Source organism: Grampus griseus, assembly GCF_964374135.1.
Source record: "Grampus griseus genome assembly, chromosome: 1".
Lineage (NCBI taxonomy): Eukaryota > Metazoa > Chordata > Mammalia > Artiodactyla > Delphinidae > Grampus > Grampus griseus.
In genome coordinates, this window is record NC_139017.1 from 14,696,010 (window position 1) to 14,719,609 (window position 23,600).

Below are 23,600 nucleotides of genomic sequence, written 5' to 3' on the forward strand. Positions count from 1 at the left end.
AACAAATTCATTCATGCTTCAGAGTAGCACACTTTCAAACCCATCAGACTTGGGCCATTATATTTTACAAATTCAGACATCGTCTATTTCTGCTTTTAACATATCAGCCTTTCAGAAAATAGTAATTTTTCAGTGACTAGTCAAAATGTTGGATGGTTTTGGGGACAAGACTCTAATAATTATTTTATGCATTTAAAGAACATTTTAAAAAAGAGTATCCCCTGATTACTAGAGTCCATACCAAATCTGAATGATTGTAAACCTCTCTACATGGGAATCCAGACATAATGGAAGATCAGAGGTCACACAGAAAACTTATTTCAAGGATATATATACTCAGAATAATACAGTAATTCCTGATGTATCCAAAATATATTCATGATCTAATCAAATGATGTGAACTTATTTAAAAAGAAAAAAACATTTTCCTGAAAATATATAGTCTAAGACTAGAGTGTTATATCTGAAAACTACCTAATCATTTGGAACATGAAGATTCAGTAAACCAGAGTGGTTTTCAAACTTAATAGTATGAAAGCATTTTCTTAAATAAGATAGCAATAACATAATTTAAAATAATATGCATTATGTATAGAAGCACATGGGCTTCAAGACCAAGTCAGCTTCTCTTATTTGTGTTATTCGCTAGTTACCTGTAGTGTTATGCTCACAGTCATCACAAACTCCTCCACCTCCTCTGTGGTGTTCAAATGGAAAGGGATCCACTGAGATGTTGTAGTGGCAGCTTCTGGAATGGCTGTTGCATTCACAGGGTTTACAATTGAAGGCATGAACTTGATCACTTTGGCGAAAAGGCTTGTCATTATAAAGAGGCAGGCAGTGATCACACTAGAACAATAAAGTAATATCAGAATGATAAATATATAAAGTTGTGCTTTGTTTCATCTTATTTATATATCCGGCACTTTCACTAGAAAGAAAGCTAATATCAAAGAGTTGAAAGTCAGCAACTATTGTATTTTTAAAAGTGTTTTATAAATCATAAATTAGCATATTACAGTCATGGTAGTGCAGAGTTGTTAAAGTGACAATGCAAGCTGAAACCATTTAAAGTGATCTTAATAACCAATGGGGAAAATTATGATTGTCCCACAATCTGAAATTTTTTGTGAAAACATTAAAAGCTTGACTTCCAAGTCCTGGTTCCACAAGTAAAGAGCTTGGAATTGCCACTCCATCATACTGAAAAATAAAAAGTTGAACAGACTGAAAAATCAACAACTCTCCCTGGATCCCTAAGTGGGGGACACAGGGCAAACATCTGTCCCCAAGATTGGAGAGACAGGCAAATAAAGGGAGTCTCAGCTATAGGATCAAAGACTCACTAGCAGAAACTTCCATGGGAACCAATGCTGGGGTAGAAAATCTGAGTTATAATTGATATATTGCTGGAAGTTCACCATGAACAAGTCTGATAATTGAAAACTCCAGGGTACTGTAGTTATAAGGGGCCCTCACCATTCTGTGAGATTTTCTTCCAGCAGCTTGACCAGGTTCTCACAGTAAATGAACTCAGGGGAAAATCCCCAGGTGCTTCTGGCAGAGGGAGAAGAAAGGAAGCATTTCCAAGTACATCAGAGCACTCTGTTCTTAACGATATCTGCCTCAGGATAAATTACTTAACCAGAGCTAACGGACCTAGAGAAAGGAAATACTCAACTCCAGCCCCCTCTAGTCACTCTATGCCACCTAAAGGGGAGGTGGGCAGAGGGGACAAAGAGGCATACATGAAGTTCACAGTCCAGAGGCAAAGGCTTACTAAAAGACTGAAAACTAAAGGGAAATAGAAAATAGTAAAACTAACATTTAATAATCATAAGACTATAGAACACTTGCCCTCCCCTCACTCCTCACCAGCACATTGCTAAAAACCTATTTACAGCAGTTCCTCTCATCTGGCACATCATGTCTGGCTTTCAAGAAAAAAATTACAAGGCATACCAGAAGGCAAAAAACACAATTTGAACAGAAAAAGCAAGCATCAGAACATGACAGAGATGTTGATGTTAGAATTATCAGGCAAGGAATTTAAAATCACAGCATGCAAGAACAGATGGGCAATATAAGCAGAGTGAATGGAAATTCTACAAAAGAACCAAAAAGAAATACTAGAGATCAAAAACACTACCAGAAATGAAGAATGCCTCTGATGAGCTTAGTAGTAGATTGGATAAGGCTCGGGAAAGAATCTCTGAGCTAGACGATATATCAATAGAAACCTCAAAAACTGAAAAGCAAGAAGAATGAAGACTGAAAAATTAGAACACACAATCCAAGGACTGTGGAACAACTACAAAAGGTGCAACATACGTATAATGGGAAGGAAACGAGAGGGAGAATGGAATAGAAGAAATATTTGAAACAATAATAATTGAGAATTTCCCCAACTTAATGTCAGACACCAAACCACAGATCCAAGAAACTCAGAAAACACCAAGAAAGATAAATGCCAAAAAACAAACAAAAAACCCCACTATACCTAGGCATATCATTTTCAAACTACAGAAGATAAAGAAAAATTTCAGAAAGAGAAAACAAAGTTAAAATACACCTAACCTATATAGTAACAAAGAATTATATCTAACTTCTCCTCAGAAAACATGTAAGCAAGAAGAGAATTGTGTGAAGTACTTAAAGTGTTGAGAGAAAAAAAACTACCAACCTAGAATTCTGTACTCTGCAAAATTATCTTACAAAAGTGAAGGAGAAATAAAGACTTATCAGACAAACACAAATTGTGAAAATGTGTCGCCAGTAGACCCTACTTGCAAGAAATGTTAAAAGAAGTTTTCTAGAGAAAAGGAAAATAATATACATCAGAAACTTGGATCTACATAAAGGAAGAGTATCAAAGAAGGATAAGTGAAGATAAAACTGTAAAAACTTCCTATCAGTTACAAATGTAAAGGGAAATAGAAAAACTAACATTTAATAAACTGTAATTTAATATTAGAAACTTTGAGAATTATTTTCCTTGTAAAAAATCATTCAGTATCTTGAATAATGCTTGCTTTCTTATTCTGTAAATTTCCATATTGAGCAAGCATCTTTTCTAAGCCTTGAGAATTGTCATACTCCTTTCTAAGTATGGATCAGCCTGCTTCCATCATTTTCATGTTTTTGCTTTCACTGATGTGCAATATCTCTGAGATTCCTTTAATGTAAAGTTTCTGTTGGCATCATTTCCTCTAGGACACCTTTACCTATTCATCACAACCAATCTCCTCATTTATGCTAAATTCACATTCATTAAGTTGCCCTGGCTGCATATATAAAGTATTCCAAATGGTGACAGTGACCAGCTATTTGTTCTCTTAAAAGAAATGTTTAATTGAAATTTCACTCCCAAAACATTCTTTCCTTCCATCTTTGTTGGCCAATTCTTCTTTTTTGAATATTCATATTTATAAAATGTCAATGGGTTTATCACTTAAAAAGAGGTTAGACCACTACAAGCTTCTCTGTGAACAAACTGATTAATGGATGTGCACTGACCAGTCACCAAAAGAGTGAAAGAAGCTACATGATTGGTCACTGATCATGATGTGCAACAGTTATATATATAATATGTAGACTGACAAGCCAGCAGCAAACTTTGTATTTTATGAAATTACTTACAGGTAATATACCATGATAACTAATATTTGAACCATGTTTTTAGAGGATTGGTGTTTAACTCAAACAGATTTGTTATGTACTGGATCAATTAAAGCTAGAAATTTTTTTTAATTAGTGCTTTTAGCATCTAATATACATACAATTTATGGACAAAGCAAAATTTATTCCATAGATTAAGGAACTATTCATGGGAACTGTGTTAAAATTTTAGCATAATTATGTACTTAATAAAAGTAATATTATCCTTTTCATAAAATAAATAAATGAAGTAGAAAATAAAAATCACTGATAATTCAACTGCCAAATGATAAGCTACAATATTTTAATGATTTTTTTCAAAACTTATGTGTATTTTTTTCCTTTTTCTCAAAATTAGGAATACACAAAAACACACATATACACACATATAACCCATACTATTACATAGTCTCTTATCATTAAATATCATGAATTTTATTGCATTACTTATCATATTATTCATAAAATAACTTAGTCAGTCTGCAACTACAGCAGAAACACTTTGCTGCTTCTAATTTTTTTTCTTGTGGATATTTCCTTAACAAAATTATAAGTGATAAAGTTGTATCATAAGAGTGTAAATATTTTAAAAGATTTTGTGAAATATGACCACTTTCTTCTAGAAAAATTAAACTAATTTATAATCCCACAAGTAGTATCTGAGAATGTCCATTTTCTTGTGTTCTGCTCAACTAAGTCTATGATTATCTCTTCACTATTTTGATTTTAGAAAAGTATCAATCACTGTTTCAGTATGTATGTTGTTGATTACTAGTAAGGTTTTATATTTTTCATCTAGTTTTGATAAAATATAATATTTTTGTGAGAAAATTGCTCATTTTTATTTTGCATATTCATTTTTTCTTATTGCTTTTAAATATCTTTTCATATATTAGGTACATTTTTCTTTGTCAAATAGTGAGGATTTAGTTCATAATTTTCAATATATACTTATATTTTATTTTCTTTTTCTACTTTACTTCTACATCATTGGCCAAAAATTTTAGCACCATAGTTAATAAGTATGCTATAGTGGTGACCGTGGATGTATTTGTATTATTTCTGACTTTAATGGAAATGTCTTTAATATTACAACTTTTATAATGATGTTGACTATTGATTTTAGGTAGATGATCTTTATCACTTAAAAGGAGAAATCTCTATTCCAAAATAAACAAGGTGATTTTATATAAAAACAAAATATTGTCAATTTTATTAAATGTTCTGAATCAACTGACCTGTTGAACTGAAAAATTATGTTATAGGTTAAGAGGTTAATTAAAATCTATGCTTGCATTCTTAGAATAAACTCAACATCATTAATGGTAAATAATGGTTAAAGTTATGTAGGATTTCTGCATTTATAGTCATAAATTCTATTGCTCCATGTTTTTATATAGACATTAAAATAAATAAAGCCTTAAAACTTTAATAAGGAATAATTATGTATTTGTATTTATCAAGTTAATTTCAATGTCTGAATGAACAAATTTTCATTTTGTACACTAAAACCTATTATAGTTTGTCAAGTTACATTGCATTTAAATTATGATTGATTCTAGATAAGATTTGAAATAAATATGTATATAGCAATAAATATGTACATTCTTACCCTTTTTTTTTTTTTTGGCTGTAAAATACTTAATGTGACTTCTGACAGTACCCAACTTTTTCCATAGTCACATACATAAATTAGGAACGAGAAGAGTCAAACCATGTAAAATAAAGTATCAAAAAGTCTCCCCATATGTTCACAATAATAGTCCTTTGTTTTTTTTAATTTACATTTTTTAAAACTATTTTGATATTTTGGACAACAAATGTCATTCCCTTTTTCTATTTTCTGCAATAAATATCTACTATTTCAGAACAGTTTGACATATTTCATAATTATTATTGGAACAAACTCTAGTCAAAAGCATTTTTTCCAGTATTTATTTTGCCCTACTAGTTCATGGCTGAACAATTTATTCCCTTAATCTTTTTAAATGTAGAAAGAAAAAATATAAGAATTTAATTGTCCAATGTGCTGTTCTTTTATGGTATGCTGAAAAGCTTAGCATGAAAACGCATTGAGTCTTTCTACTTAGCTGAGGAGGAAAAGAAAAAAGACAGAGAAGAGAATGAGAATGTAATATTAAGTCAGTTTTCATGTCAGGTAAGGCTGCATTCTAATTATTGATAAAGTATGCACACTTACATTTTGACCTATTAAAAAAATCGGTATCATATTTGTCTTGGAATGAAGAAGATTGTTTTCCGCAAGATCATTTATAACCCTTTGGGCTGGACAGCTGTCCCTCTTCTCTTCTCTCCCTGCACTCTATTAATACCTTGACCCTGCTCCTATCGCTGAACTCAAATGATTGGTTTGCTTACATGTATCTTTCAGGAAATGCAAGTTACTGATTTTTATACTCCTGTAGTCATCCTCACAGTAGGAGTTTAATAGACAATTGCTAAGCTGCTAACTGAAAACTCACTTCTAATGATACTTATTTCGAAACAAAGTCATTCTTGAAAAACTTTAGACAGGGGTACAATGGGAACAATTAATAAACAGTAATGTTTATGTAAAGTGTTCACAATTGCATGGTATTTGATGACTTGCAATAAACCACCTAAAAATATAAAATGAAACACATTTTGTAAAAGATATGTAGCATTCAGTAGGGTATTGTCAACTATGGGTCTTTGGCCAAAAAAAATTAAAAGTGGGGGAATTGACCTCTTTAAGTTTTCTCTCATCAGCAATAACCATTTGTAAATCAATTTATTTTGTATAGTCAAAGTTAGAAATTAGGCATAGGCTGAAGTCAGACATCTTAGTTCAATTATTGGTACTGCCACTAACTGTGAAAAGTAACATGAACTGCATACTTTCTATGTTCTGGGAACTATATTAAGCATTTAAAATGAATTATTACATCGAATCCTCTAGGCTTTGTATTATAATGGTATCCCACATCTGATTTCTCTTCTTGATTTTGCTAGCCCTGTGTTTTTGTATAATTAATTCCATCTCTTTAAGGCTTATTTTTCTCATCTAACATGGGGGGTAATAATTCCTGCCTCTTAGAGATTTTGTAAAGGCCAAGTACTTAGCAGAGTGTCTGTCACATCATAAGCCCTCAGTAAACATTGTCTACTACTTTATTGTTAGATTAGCAATTGAGGATCAAAGAGGATAAGTAATGTGAAAACTACCATTGAACCGTAAGTCCCTGAGTCTACTTTAACTCTGAATCTCAGATTCCTCATCTCTAAAAGGAAGGCAATGTAACACAACACCTTAACTGTTACTGACTCAAAATAATCTGAGGATAAGTGGCAATATTTTAAAAATGATCTACAGCAGACAATAACACAACATTGTAAATCAACTATACTCCAATAAAAATTTTTTAAATAAATAAATAAAAAATGCTCAACACAAAGCCTGGCACATACTACGCTTTCAAAATCTGGAAGTTACAAGATGGAGGAGGAGGAATGAGCAGGGTAAAAATCCCACAGAGGTGTTGATCTTAAGTTCAAATGACACCAGCAGTACGTAAGACAGTCCCTATGTAATATATTGTCTACAACCATTGATAGGAGATTTTTGTGATCATAAACGTACTGGTCTGATTTAGACGATGTAGCCTACAGAGTGGACCAAGGAGCAATTTATGACCAAAATGCATTTCTGGTTTATCATCTGTAGCTACAACTACTGAGGAGGTCCCATCTACACTTCATTCCTAGTAGCCATCAGACATCACCAGAATATCATTTCTAGTAGCCCTAAGTGTGGATAAGAAGGATAGATGAATACTCACTCTGACCTCCTGGCTTTGGAGAAGAAAAATGCGCTTATTACATTTTCTTCCCCAGGTAAATTAGCCATGCAATTAACCTCATTCCCAAAGGTTTAAAAACTCTATCCCACTGCAAAACCTTGGCCAAATGCAAAATTTTGCTTCAATGCCTGAAGTCTATTTTTTTTACTTCATTTAAAAGTATTCTTATTGACGTCTGTGCTCTCCCAATGATGGTGTTAATATTATTCAAGTTACGCTTTCTTGCATAACTTGGTGGAAGTGATGATATGCAACCTGTGGTCCTGTCACACTGATTACAGATGCAGTTTGTCTTCAACAAAGCAACTGTCGGCTGTTGGAGTTTGGGATGTTGCCTACATGAATTAGTGGAGTGAATCCAGCAAAAGCATTCCTTTGATATTCTTACGAACATTTATGCTTTTAGACTGTGATCTAAAAAGATTCCTTTGAGATTTTATCCTTATTGTCAACTTAGAAGCCATTATCAAAAAGCCTTTTTGTAAATGATACTGAACTAAATACTTTATTGATATTCTAAAGATACAGTCCTCGCTCCTTTAATGTTTAAAAACAAAGAGGAATTTGCCACTAACCTAATGGGTTGGTTTGGGTCTGACCAAGTAGTTGTTAGGTGGCTAGCCTTCTTTTTATGGACAATAAAAAACCTACAGAAATATTGGTAAGATTTTAGCCTTTTCTAGAGAAAGCAAGCATAGCTATCATTTTTCAACTCTCAAATTTTTTTTGGAAAAAAAAAAATTCTAACACTAGGGTGCAAGAGTTTGTAGAAAGAGCCAGTACAGACAATATTTCTAGGATGGGAGTTTGTCCACAGCTTTCAGGACAGCATATGTGTACATTCCACTGGACCCAACAATTCCACTGGGAATTCAGAAAAGTATATTTTTTTAAACTATTTGAGAAAGATTTTTTTATAATGTGGTCTTTATAATAGGAAAGAAAAGGATACAAGATAAATGTCCAAAAGTAAAGAAATGGCTGAAAAATATCACATATCTTCAAAGAAATATAATGCAACCATTCATAAGGACAAATATAGGTAAGTATTTATAATACAATTTGAACTTAAAAACCAAGTGAAAAGTAGTATGTAGAGTATAAGCCTATTTTCTAGATAAAGGTAGACTCATCTGTGAATATGAATACAGAGATAAAACTTTAAGAAGACAGAGATAGATGACACAGATTTCTTTAGTAGAATATCAATAATAAAATATCTGAAAGGATGTAAACTATTTGCCAAGGTTGTCTAGGGGCGGTAGGGTTACAGATGACTTGCTTTTTATAACATTTCTTTCCACAGTGTGCGTTTATTACTAATGTATTAAAAATTGTGTTCAAATAAAATGCAACTGCATGGATGATTACAAGAAAATTATACATTATTTGCATCATTTGCATGTACCATTTTGCTAAGAAAATTAAAATGTTCTTATTTTAAATTACACACAGATCAATAAGATACTACAGAGGAAATAACTCTCTTTTTGAGTATAATGTAGGCTGAACGAGTACATGAATTACCAGTAAACAGAATATGATTTTTAAATGATAGAAAATTTTCAGAATGATGAGATTAACATATAGAAGCAAGGATTTTGAGAAATGACAGCATAAATTTCTGTTTTAAAGTTTGATTTAAAACATACACAACTATGGCACCTTGACACACATTTTGGCCTCTGATATTAAGGATGAAGCTGTGTTTTTATCATTTTATGTGGTTTACAAAGACAGGTAACAGAGAAGGAATACTCTGCAGTCTATTTTTTGGTTACAACATTTCATAAAATTGTTACATTTTTCATCTTATAATTCTGTTTCTCACAACTCCTTTACGATAATACAAAGAATATCGTGACAAAATGGAAGAAATAATAATTAAGGGCATGACGAGTAAATGTTTGAATTCTCATAATTATTTCTATCTTTTCCGTTAATGACTTTTAAAGTTTCATTTAAAATCTAGAAATAGTGGTATATCTTATATTCTGGTTCTGAACCAAATGTTTTCCTACCTAACGTTCTCCCAATCTCCAGTTGATCATTTGCCACTTTTGATTATGTTTCAGTTTCTTCTGTACCAACTGGATTCCCCCTGATATGTCCCTGGTTGTTCAAATTATAAGGTTAGACACTGGTTATATCAGGGTGAGGACCTTTATCAACTGATTCATTTCATTGCTTTCATTCTGATAGCATCTTAAAGGCTACTAATCAACTCCCCTAAGTTGCAGCCAAATACTTTGACATGTTCAGGTAGACAAATCACAGAATAATCATTGAATATACAAGACACTGATGACATTTATTTCACTACGTTATGTATTAATATTACACAATGACATTTCTCTCTTCTGGACCATTAAACTGGAACAGTGTTCTTTCGTTACTATTACAGACTAGCAAAGACAGTCTTTCAAAGATTATCCACAGGTCCAAAAGCACTTTTATCAACGCTACTCCCATCAGTCTCAATTTTGATCTACTATTGCCAATATTTCAAATCTGATCCAAATTTACAGAAAAAGTACAAACATACAAATAGTCCCATGTTCAAAAATGTAACTATAGCAGCAACGCATTTCTTCAGTCACTTATCCAGCAATCTTAAATGCTCATTATGTGTCTCTGAAGGAAGGAAGAAGAAAATGTCCTCTTAGCCAAAAATACATAAGGGCCATGGGAAGATGGGAGGTGGATGGGGTCGTCCCACAAGTTACTAACACAAGAGTTCAACAGACTCAACCGTCCAACAGACTCAATGCCCTTTGAAAGCTCAAGTTCATAATGATGACCATGAGTCATCAAAAACAACTTGTCTTTAACAGTCACAGGTTAAGAAAACGAGGAAGTGAACAATTTGTTTTTGAATGATTTCAAAAAACAGATTAAAACTTCTTTTAATGTTCATTTTAAAAGATCACATCTGGAAAATTTACAAAGAGTAGTTAATTCCACAATTCTGGTAAATAAATGAAATAATCCATTTTTTTAAAGTCTAGTGCATACCATACAGGCTAAGATTTTAGAGGTGCAAAGAAGAACTATGGGTACTGACTTATCTCCTTAAGCATGTATAGAGAAAATAGCATTTTGTCTATACTTTTAAAATCACTGCAATTATCATAGAATATTATAATAGTACTTTACTTCTCTGTTGTCCTCATTAGATTCTGAGCTTCCTTAAGCAGGAACCACATTTTATTGATCTAATGAATCCCAGCATAATAGCTGGAACTTTGTAACTGCTCAATAAATGCTTACTGGGTGAGGGAATGAACAAATGAATGTATGAATGAGTGAATAAATCAATGAACGGTTGATGCAATGAAAGCTCATTTCTATCAGTGAATTCATTTCTTTCACTCCTGGCTCTAGCAAAAAAAACCAGAAGTGAGACAAAATTATTTCCCTTTCTACCCTCAACAGTAAAATGCCCACAGATGTCTTTATCTAGGCAATGCTTCCCATGTACTAAGAATAGCTAAGGCTTATGGTGTCAGGCCTACGTGCTTCATATATATTTGATGACTAAATCTCTCCAACAACCTACAAAGTAGTAGCTGCTATTACCTCCATTTTACAACTGAGAAAACTGAGGAATAGGAAAGAAATTGAATAAATTTCTAAAATCATCCAGTAGAATGTCAACTAGTATAAACTAGAATGTAACAATTTCTAAGGGCAGAAAAGTTTGTTGGTTTTTATTCATTACTATATTTCCAGAGCCTAGAGGAAGCCCTAACACATAGGAGGTATTCAATTTAGATACACAAATGGTAGATACATATGTACATACATACATAGGTAGATAGATAGCCCTTGCTCCTAATCCCCATGCTAGACTGTCTCCAGGGATAGAAAATGACCTCTGAGGGAGGGAGGTGTTGAGTGGATTCACTATGGCTAGATGTCCATTCTTACCTCCTTCTGTTCAGTGTCTAAACTGGATGGCAGAGCTCAGGAAACCCAAACTAGGAGTCACCCCACTCCTGGCTGGAAAATTCAGAGGTATGTAGGCAGCCCCTGCCTCTATGGGAAGGGAAACAAGGCAATCTGTTTCAAAGTGAGAGATTGTAAACTGCTCACTTTTTAGTCAGTATAGTATTACTTACTGAGCTAAAAGAGGTTATTTGTTACACTATTCCCAAATGGCCTAAATGAATTAGAGATCTTTGGAAGGTCTATAAATTGCTCCTTTCTCCTCAGTAGAAGCCAGACCAGTATGTTGGAAATTTTGTCTTAAATCTCTAATAATAATAATTGTCCTCAGGCCCTATTCAAGCTTCCTCTTTCCTTCGAATGTAGTGGTAGTTGTAATTCAAATGATGCCATTTCGTGTAATTTCTTTTGTCTACTAGATAGAGAAATCATCTTTATAAACATAAAAACTTCAGTGTACTCATGTAACTATTTTTTCCAATAGAAGTTTCTCTAGGTATCTCTAACGTTCCAATCATAAAGGTATTGTTACACAAACTTGTTAATTTATCATCATGATAGATTGGGTGGAGTGGGTGTGGAAGCATAGATAAAACTTCCAACTCTGGAGAGAATCTAGACAGAAAATGGCTGAATGCTTTGCACACAATAAGTGATCAATATATGTTTGATAAATGCATGAATGTATGGAGGAATGACCTAATAGACTGCTTACATTTATAACATGCTGCAGGATGGTACCTTAGTACGTGCAGTATTTAATTAAATAGTAACATAAAAGGTTTAAAGGTAAATGCAATATTTTACCTGCAGAATTTTACCTGTGGATTACTATCTAATCTTAATTAGCAAATTTAAAACAATTACCATGCTTCACCATTGAGAAGACAGAAATGTTCATGTATTTAGCCTTCAATGATATATTCCTTTCTCAGTAATTATCTTTCCCCTAGTTAGAAATTCTCATATAATTAAAGTGCCCACAGAAAAATTGTACTTACCTGCTTTGTAGGTGCTAAAATTAATAGCATCAATTAAATAACTACTAATACTATTCGACAATACTGATCAGACATTGGTGGCAATACAATGATTGTGAATACTTAATATACAAAGCCTGTCTGGCAATTCAACTATTAATATGTGGTGGCTACTTTTAGAAACTTTCTAATTCATGCAATGCGTTGTCTGTACCTCTACAGGCACTGTGCAATGATTAGAAAATCATCCAATAAAACAAATTTTAATAATGTGTGAAACAAAATCTACACTTGCAAAAGTAGACTGTAGGCAGAATTATTCAGTCAACTGATTCAGTTCTACACATCGTCTCTGTATAAATATAACTGATAGCCTATGTACTTTTAAGCACAGGGTTTTTTACCATGTGATTTGTGAATACAGACCATCTAACTACGGCTAGTCCTTGAATGAAGCAGAAGCACCTGGATGATGGGCTCCAGAGTTTTATTCATTAATTTTGAATACTGATGGTGTTTGATATTTGATTTTTCCCTTGAGCTTTCTGCTTTTTTTCCCCCCTTTCTTTTTATTGTGTGACTTGTTCAGTGCACTAAAAAGACACATGTGAAGATACAACATGTTCCCCCAAGAGTCCAGAAGGAGAACTTTAAGATTTGCTCAAGTTTGTGGGTAGTGGCCAAGCCAAAGCAATTCTACTGTGTAATATAATAATTTAACCCTGTTTGTAGGCCAGAAAATATGGCCTGGAGTAAAGAACACATTTGTATAGTATAAACTGCATATTTTGAAAAGAAACTTAATGAAAAAGAAATGGATTATATTAAAAATGTTCTTTACATGCAACTGTTCCAAATAATATACATAATACAAAATATGGATTCATATATTAAGAAGCATGATCCATTATCTCTGTCATTTAGTTTAATGAGTAGACATAAAAATACATTTGAGTTACTATTTGGATATAAAGCCAACTTACATTCCAAATTTTATCTAGTGCTAGACATGAGTACTACATTAGTAAATTAAAAATCCTTTTATTAGTATAGTTGCACTTAATTTTTCCTTTTAAGATTTAAAATGTCAACAATATTTGTTGACAAATTGTCAGCCTGAATCACTTGTTTGTATTAAAGTCATCCCCATTTATTATAGTAATTAGTGTCTTCCAGGAAATCTTTTTGAATTTCATAAATGAAAGTCCGTCAGTATTTTCAAATACTTGCACCTATAATCAAGATTTTATGGTTGTACTCTAGCATAAGGCTCTACATATAGAAGGCATTTCACAAATATTTGTTAAATGAAGAGAGCAAATGATGAAGCTTCACTTTAGAACAATACGGATACACAGTAATCATTAATTTTGTAATGGTTATTCCATGCTGAAGAGAGTAGCATCACCTCCACTGTCTTTACCGATAGGATGAATACTTAACGTAGATAATATGTTCCTAATAGATTAATAAATCAAATTATTATATTTTAGGAAAATTATGTTGAGATATTTAAGACATGCAAAATTTATAAAAACAGCCAATTGTGTTCCTTATTCACCACCTGATGAAAATAAAATAAAATGCTGTATACATTCCACCCTACCAATAACATCTGAAATTAGTAATATTCATTCACAAGTATTTCTTGATACTTATACTTTATATTTTTGTATTACTTGTAACATAGTATTGTTCTACATGGTTTTAATTTTACATAAATGGTATGCTGTATGTATTATTCTAAAACAAGCTTTTTGCACTCCATTGTTTGAGAAGTCTAATGTTGACACAATACCTATATTCATTCATATCCACTGCTGTATTTCATTTAAATATTTGCAAATTGTTTTTCCACAGTGGTGGCACCTTCCCATCAGTGGCGTATCAGTGCTCAGTACGTAATTCACATCTTTGTCAGCATCTGAAATTTTCAGATTTTTTCATCTTTACCAACCTCACGGGTATAAACCGTTATCTCATAGTTTTGGTTACTTTATCAATAACCAGTAAAGGTTCAGATGTTTTCATATGTAGATTGACCATTTAAGTTGCCACTTCTGGCCTCTTCTGTGAATTACCCATTCGTTATTTTGGTAAGTTTTTCAATTAGTTTGTATGATTTAAAAGTTCCCTTTGCTATATGCATTGTGTTGCCAATATCATCTGCTAGTCTGTAGTTTTTCTTTCTTTTCTTAAAAAGGTAGCTTTTGATGATTAGAAGTTTCTAATTTTAACATAGTCACGTTTACCAATTTCTTCCTTTGTTAGTTTGTCCTTCATGTGCCCAAAAGTCCAAGGGAAAAATGTTATTTATCTTCATAAGACATTATTGCAAAGGGCAAGACCCTGCCACTATCTTCCCCAAATTTATTTCCACTGTTTTCACTCCTCTAATCATCTTTACGTTAGAATAAGTTTGTCAAGTCACAGAAAAAAAATCTGTTGTAATATGTTGATTAGAATTAAACTGAATTTATATTATGATTGGGGAGAATTGACATCCGTTATATTAAATCTTCCTCTACATGAGCATGGTGTGGTTCTCCAATAATTTAGGTCTTTTAAATATTTTTCAATAATGTTTCCACCATACACATCATTTGGTAGGTTTTGCTTTGGATATTCCTATTCGTCTGATCCACCAAAATATGTAGTCCTATATACACTTATAAAATATCCTCCCACAGTTGGAACCAAGTGGTCTGAGAGCTCACATTGTATGATTTCTTTTAAGTTTGTTCAGGTGCGTTTTATGGCCCAGAATGTGGTTAATCTAGTGAATGTTCCAAGTGAGCTTGAGAAGAATGCATATTCTGCAATTGTTGGACAAAGTAATCTAGGTGTTCAATTATATATCCAGTTGATTGAAAGTGTTGTTGAATTCAACTATGCCCTTACAGATTTTCTGCCTACTGGATCTGCCCATTTCTGAGAGAGGGGTGCTGAAGACTCTAACTATGACAGTGACTGCATCTATTTGTACTTCCTCTTCTATCAGTTTCTGCCTTGTGTACTTTGATGCTCTGTTGTTAGGCACAAGCACATTAATGATTGTTATGTCTCCTTGTAGATTTGACCCTTTTACCACTATGTAATATCCCATCTTATCACTAATAATTTTCCTTACTCTTAACTGTGCTCTGTCTGAAATTAATATTTCAGTATTTACTCTAGTGTTCGTTTGATTAGTGTTAACATGATATATCTTTCTCCATTTCTTTACTTTTAATCTATATGTGTCTTTATATTTAATGTGGGTTTCTTGTAGACGATGTATAGTTGTGTCATGTTTTTGATCCTCTCTGACAAACTCTTTTAATTGATGTTTAGGCCATTGATGTTTAAAGTAATTACTGACATATTTGGAGTAATGCCTACTGTATCTGTTACTCTTTTCTATTCATTGCCCTCATTCTTTGATTCTATTTTTGTCTTCCACTCTTTCTGCCTTTTGTTGTTTTAACTGTGCATTTGATGTGATTCCATTTGCTCTCTTTTCTCAGCATATCAATTATCCTTTTCTTTTTTTTTTTACTTTTTAAAAAAGTGGATGTCCTAGAGTTTGTAATATGCATTTCCAACTAATTTACAATAATTTACAATTAATCTAAGTCCACTTTCAAATAACACTACACCACTTCATGGGTAGAATAAGTACTTTAACAAAACAAAGCACCCCTGGATCCTCTCTTCTGTCCCTTGTATCACTGTTGCCACTTGATTCACTAATACATAAGCTATAATCATCAAGTATGGAGTTGGCCAAAAAGTTCATCCAGGTTTTCCATCTTACTGAAAAATCGGAACGAACTTTTTGGCCAACCCAACATATCGTGCAATTATTTTGAACAAATTTTTATCTTTTAGATCAATTAAAATAAGAAAAACAAATGTTTTATTTTATCTTCACTTATTTCATCTCTAAGTCACTTCCTTTATGTAGATCCAAGCTTCTGATCTATATCATTCTCCTTCTCTCTGAAGAACTTCTTTGTTCTCTGAAGAACTCTCTGAAGAATTTCTTGCAAACAAGTCTACTGACAACAAATTCCCTCAACTTTGTTTGAGAAAGTTTTCACTTCTCCTTCACTTTCGAAGGATAATTTTGCAAGTTACAGAATTCTAGGTTGGTGGGTTGTGTCTCTCAACACTTGAAATATTTAATTTTCCTTGTATGCATGGTTTCTGAGACGTCAGAAGTAATTCTTATCTTTATTCCTCTATAGGTTAGGTGTGTTTTTTTTTTCTGGTTTCTTTTCAGATTTTTTCTTTATCTTTGATTTCCTGTGGTTTGAATATGATATACCTGGGTGTAAATTTTTGGAATTTATTTTGCTTGGTGTTCTCAGGCTTTTGGGATTAGTGGTTTGGTGTCTGACATTCATTTGGGAAATTCTCAGTCATTATTGCTTCTTCTTTTCCATTTCTTTCTTCTCTTTCTAGTATTTCCATTATGCATATATTATATCTTTTGTAACTGTCCCACAGTTCTTAGATATTCTTTTTTTAAAATAATTTTTCTCTTTGCTATTCAGTTTTGGAAGTTTCTATTGACATATTCTCAAGCTCAGAGATTCTTTCTTCAGCCGTGTCCAGTCTGCTAATGAATCCATCAAAGACATCCTTCATTCCTGTTATAGTGTTTTTGATCTCTAGCATATCTTTTTTTTTTAGAATTTCCATCTTTCTGCTTACATTACCCATCTGTTCTTGTGTATTATATCATTTTCCCATTAGAACCTGTAGCATATTAATTATAGTTGTTTTAACTTCCCAATCTGATAATTCCAACATTTCTACTATATCTGAATCTGGATCTGAAGTTTGCTCTGTCTCTTTAAACTTTACTTTTGGTCTTTTAGTATGCCTTTTAATTTTTTTTTGAAAACTGTACATTATGTACTGGATTAAAGGAACTCCATAAAAATATGCCTTTAGTGATGTGGTCTAAGGTGTGGGGTGTGGAGAAGTGTTCAATAGCCCTATAATTAGGTCTCAGGTTTTTAATGAGTGTGTAACAGTCCCTCAGTCTGACCCCTTAGACACAGCAGGATGACTAGAGGGGGCTGGAGTCGAATATTTTCCTTTCCCTTAACTGTATTTTAATGTCCATTTTAGGAGTATCTTGCTATTTTATACACTCCACCATCTATAATGTTATTATTAATAGAGTTTACATTTATTATTAAATATATCATTATTAAACAATATTATTATTTAATACAGCTTATATATATTTACTGGTTCACTTGCTTATAATTCCTTCTTGCACATCAGGCCTTTTTTTCTGAAATCATTATATTTCTTTACGAAGTATAGCCTTTAAAAATTCTTTCAGTGAATCTACTGGTGGTGAAGTTGATAAATTTTTGTTAGACAAAAATGTATTTTTTCTCCCTTGTTGTTAATTGATAGTTTAGCTACAAATACAATTCTAGGTTTGTTGGTTACTTTCTCTTTGGAATTCAGAGGTATTGCACTATTCCACTGTCTTCTGGCTTCTATTGTGGATTGAGATATCCAATGTCACAGTTTCTTATAAATTCAGATCTATAAATAATTTATCTTTTTCTCTGGTTACTTTTTAGTATCCACTCTTGGTCTTTGATGATCATCAGATTCATTATATCTTACCTATGTATTTTTTTTCATAGTCTACTTAGGATTCAGAAGAATCATGCCATTCCTCAGCTTTGGACAATTATTTACCCTTATCCACTTAAATATCATATTTCTTCATTTGTATATGTTCATCATCTCTATTTACTTCTTCTATAAAGCTGTCTCAATCTATCCCCTTGATCCTAACCTCTTTTTCACATTTTAAACTTGCATTTTAAAGACATTTATGTATATACCTATCTCGGGGAAACAAGTATAAGTGTTTTTCAAAGATTAATAATATCATCCACGTGTCAGATAGGAAATGAAATTCTTGACCTTGACTCACTAAATGTACCTCTAATGGAGATTCTATAATACTAACTGCCAGAATGCTAGTTACATGAAAATGAATTAATTCATTAGTGTTACAAAACTATCGTATAAAATGAAATACATTTACAGTAAAAAATTTCTGTGAGCAAAAAGAAAACATAAGAAGTCATAAAGCTTGATGTGTAATAAAAATATGACACAAGTTAGTCATGATGACTCATACTTCTGGACTTCAGTGCTCTAAAGGAATACACTCTCTCAAATAACAGGAAATATTCATTTACATAAAAAGCAATGTAGAGTGTGACGCTGGCACCATTCAAATTATTGAATGGTAGGAAAGTTTATTATATAAAATGCTTTAAGCTGGCTCTGCTATTTATAATACTAACAAAAATGCATACTGATGGTGTGATTTTAGTTAAAATTCATAAAATCCATGATTAATGTTATCAAAGGGTCACAAATCAGAGCCACAGAATAAAGGAAGTATTCATGGTTCCTAATAAATTGCTCTGTGAATGCTTGACCACCCCTGCAGACAATGATGTCACACGATGATGAAAGACTAGTTAAGTAGCCAACAAAGTGCCCGTGCTTGGCAGAGGCAGTGGTCAGCGCATCATTCTTGGCCCAGAGCCCTTGAAAGGGGCATGCAGCTATTAAAAGAAAATGAAAAATTCTAAGGATGCAAGTTTCAATGGATAACATTTTTCTTAAAGCTAGATTCTATCAATACTTGAACTCTTAGACCAGGTAAAGAAAGTGCCAGACAGGAGGGGAAAAGAAGTAAGACCTATATTGTAGCTATGCCACCATGTTAGTTGACATAGACTAGTTAGTTCCATACACAAGCTTCCAATTCCTGGGTTGTATTCTGCCATGATCTTAACACATATTTTTTGATAGTTATAATGGACTTCCTGAGCAGGTGGACCAGAGGTACTTTATTACAATAAAGCTAATAATAGGACTAGTTAGGAAATGATCTATAAAGTACAAAGGAGTTGTGGGGATGGGATGTAGAAGCTGTCAATGACAAACTGGCCCTTGCCATGGGCACTGGCCATCTACCTCGACAAGGATTAAATTATGTGCTGCTGCTGCAGCTGCTGACTTTCAACACCCCCTGAAAGGAGTTCAGGTGGAGAGCAGCAATGAGGCACTCTGTGCTCTGGGAAAAATGGGTAGAACAGGTCTTCAGATAGATATTTTCAGGAGCCAATTTTATGAGCCCAATTCTTGTATCTCCTCATATCTAGAAAAGCACTAAAATCTTTCATGGTGATGTCTGCTCCTCGTGACTAGCAGAGACCTTCTGCAAAACAATACGTGCTCGACTGCATGTACTCCCCCTTCACCAAAATCACATATATACTGACCTACCTGCCTACCTCTTTGGAGCAGTTTCTCAGAGCTATCTGGGATGCTGTCTCCTGGGCTACAGTCCTCATTTTGCCTCAAATAAAACTTAACTTACAACTCTCATGTTGCGCATTTTTTAGGTCGACAAAGCCTATGTACCAAAATAACACATATTGAATAACTCCATGATATGAAATTTTAGAACAGGCAAAATTAACCTACAGTGACATTGAACAGATTGGTGGTTTCCTGGGATTGAGGTTTGGGAGGAGACATTGACTACGAAGGAACACAAAAGAGTGAGGAGAGGAAAACATTCTATATCTTGATCATGGTGGTTATTACATGAGGGGATACATTTGCCAAAACTCATCAAACTATACTTTTTTTTTTTTTTTTTTTTTTTGCGGTACGCAGGCCTCTCACTGCTGTGGCCTCTCCCGTTGCAGAGCACAGGCTCTGGACGTGCAGGCTCAGCGGCCATGGCTCACGGGCCCAGCCGCTCCGCGGCATGTGGGATCTTCCCGGATCAGGGCACGAACCCATGTCCCCTGCATCGGCAGGCGGACTCTCAACTGCTGCGCCACCAGGGAAGCCCCAAACTATACATTTTTTAATGGGTATACTCTATTGTACGCAAATTATACTTCAAGAAAGTTGATTTAAAAAGGAAAAACAGTAGTTCTGCAAGATGTTCCCATGAGCCATATTTGGTAAAGGGGACAAGAAATCTCTTTGTATTATTTCTTACACTAGTATATGAATTTACAATTATCTCAAAAAATTATTGAAGTTAAAAATACATAAATGAAAATAATTATCCAAATAAAATTACTCATTTTAAAACAGTATCAACAATCATATGATCCATGCAAGTGCAATGCCATGTAATCCTGAAATCTACTTTAAAACATTCAACTCTGCTCAAAAGTTTTTGAATAGCATCCAGTCTGTTGGGATTTGTTTTTCCATAGATTAATCCTAAAATGGATCAGTAAATTAATTACTCACTGCTTCAGTCATTTGGAGGGAAGAAATGTGGCAGTATGCAAAAATTATTCTCTATTAATGAAATATGCCATTCTAATTTATTGCATACATAATACATTAAAGTCAAAGCCTTAAAATTGCCAATACCATACCAAAATATGTCAGAGTTCCCAGTCCAACAGCACTGAGGAGAGTCAGTCAGCCTCCCGAAGATAAATGCTTTAGGTTTCAAAAAACGTTTAAGAAAAAGTAAGTGTGCTTTTAAGTTCATCTTAGAATCAGTGGTGTTTTTGGTAATAGATTTTCTTGAGTTGTTTTTGGTTATTTGTTAGTTTTATAATTTTATGAATGCACAAAATAAATAGGAGCTAATAGACTGCCAATCCAGCTATACCCAAAATAAATAATCATGTATTAATTAATTAATAGACTGCCAATCCAGCTATACCCAAAATAAATAATCATGTATTCTGGCTACTAGTGTAAGTCTCAATATTAGTGAGTTTTGTTTTTTAGGGTTCAGAAGTTTAAAAGTGTCTGAAGACAGGTAGTTAACATGAATGAGGTCACCTAGATATAAAGCTAAGGACAGTAGTAAATTTAGCAGCAACTGAACAGTGATAATGCTCTGAAGATGGTAATTGCTACCCTGAGTTAGCCAACTGTTGCCATGGGGAACATGGGCATAGTATTGGACTACTTTCTAATTAAGAGAACTCAGAGGTGTAACCAAAAAAAAAAGAAAGAAAGAAAAGTGAAAACTTTTGTTGGAAAATAAAGAAAAAACTATTTAAACACTGTTCCCACCTGAGGACCACCAGCTCCTAACATCAACTTTATAAACAACTAGAGAATGTTTCATACAGAAAATTCTCTAGAATGGCTCCACATATGAACTTGCTTCTGAATTCAGCATTCCATTCCTTTCCCCCGACTTCATTCATTTTCACTTCCGCTAAAAACACTTTCTCATAGGACTGACAATTGCCCAGAACTGGCATCTTCTCAAATCTTACGTTTTCATCTGTTTACCAAATGGCTGTAATATAATTCACAAAAGCCCTGTTTATTGAGTAATATTATTAATTGCTAGCATAATACTGTGAAATTGAAGACATTCTTTTTGGATTATGTCCAGATCTTTAAAAAGAACATTGGTTCCAATAGGATATGAATGGCTTATATACCAAAACTTATTATTTTAAAAAGTGGAACAACGTGAAAAGCATTTGAATAAATATATTTTCAAATTATTTTAAGACAACTTTTTCAGATACCTAAGTCCCACATGTATTAAAATATCTAGAATGATAACAAAAGAGAAGCTCATGCTATGAATGCATCATAAAATCATTTTTTATTTTCAACACACGGTTGAAAATATCATAAGACTGAGAAATCATTCAACTTAACAGTCTATTTATTTTTTCCCTTCAGCTGCATTTGCCAAACTTTGGTAAGTGAATGATATTTGTTGCTTTTTTATTTATGGCTACATTCACGAATTATCAAAATATGACAGGAGGAAAATAACAGAAAAGTCAACTTTGAAACTTTTGTTTTCAAAAGGCACTTAGTGTCGAAACAAGAAGCATTAAAACATATTCTCAACCTAAATTATTGTTAATTATTTCACTAGTTCATAATCCAACAGTCACCACCTGAGACCAAGTCTGAAAATCCCAACTTGACTTCTGAAACCAATCATAAGCTGTGATACATTTAATGGCTCTATTTTTAAGGGGAAGCATGAAATCATGCAAGAATCATAAAATATCATTTAACCATGAGCAGTTAAAGAGAGAGAAAAAGGAAAAAATGGAATGAGGCATGGAGAGGAAGAGAGATGGGGGTGAGGGCAGAGGAGAGGAACTAACTAGTCAAAATAAAGCAAGAGAAGCTCAGATAACAACATATCAAATGAATGTATTAGCCAGTCCTCAGTTTGCATTTATTAGACAGATTCAGATCAAAGTGCCCTATTCAATTCATCCCAGAGCATTTTTTAGTTAGGTAATTAATAGGTTTGGAGAGGAAGGGTGAGGTTAATGAAAGAAATCACTGACTGCCAGGAAAGAAGTGTCTATCTTAAAGGATTAAAAGGAGAAGACACTAAGAAAAACCAAATAAATGTCACTTTAAAATCAAGAACAAATCAAAATCCCCAAAATTTAAACACACAATTATGGCTGAATAAAGAGTGAGTCAATCAAGTTAATCCAATGAATTTCCTTTCTGCGACAACATGATAAGCCATACGATGAAACATTAAAATCAATGCTTTTTCAAAAGATTTGTTTTCATGATATACTAATCAAATCAAACTCAAAGCCTCCAGTGTTAGATATCCAAAAACTGTAGAAGGTTCCTTTTTTCAGAGGGATTATCAACTAATAGGGAAGACTAAATGTATAAATAAAAAGATCAGCAGTATAAAGCAATGATCTGGAGAAAAAGTTGAAAGGGGCCTCTGAATTAGAACATGAAAGTTTTGGTTTGAGCACATAGAAAGAAAGGTGGCTGTAACCAAATCAAAGACCATGAGTTGAAACTGAAGATCAGCATTACATCCTAAATGTGCCAGAGGAAGCCTGCATTTTAGATAATATTCTTGCCATTGAACTATATGCACTAATGTTGTAGTCAAAAACAAATTAGATTAAGAATCTCAGACGACAGAAATGGAGTTTGCCAAATCCTTTACAGATGGTCTTAAAAGAATAAGATATTCCATGAAATTCTAAAACAAACTACACAGAGAAGTGAAGTGACTAACGAAACAAGTCAGGGAAAGATCTAGGAGGCAAGGAAGCTCACAAGTCATACAGGAGTCCAGAGACAGTGCTATTATTTTAAAAGCTAAAATACACTAACCTAT

The 23,600-nt window shown here is 33.2% G+C and overlaps 1 protein-coding gene across 1 annotated transcript in view; it reads right to left on the reverse strand.

Moving 5' to 3' along the window:
• Window positions 1–23,600, reverse strand: part of USH2A (usherin) — a gene marked incomplete at its 5' end in the record, with an annotated part of 770,156 nt that overhangs the window by 648,136 nt on the left and 98,420 nt on the right. The window contains one exon of the mRNA XM_082666701.1: window positions 654–849. Coding sequence (XP_082522827.1) covers window positions 654–849 — 196 coding nt within the window. The remainder of the gene's footprint in view (window positions 1–653; window positions 850–23,600) is intronic.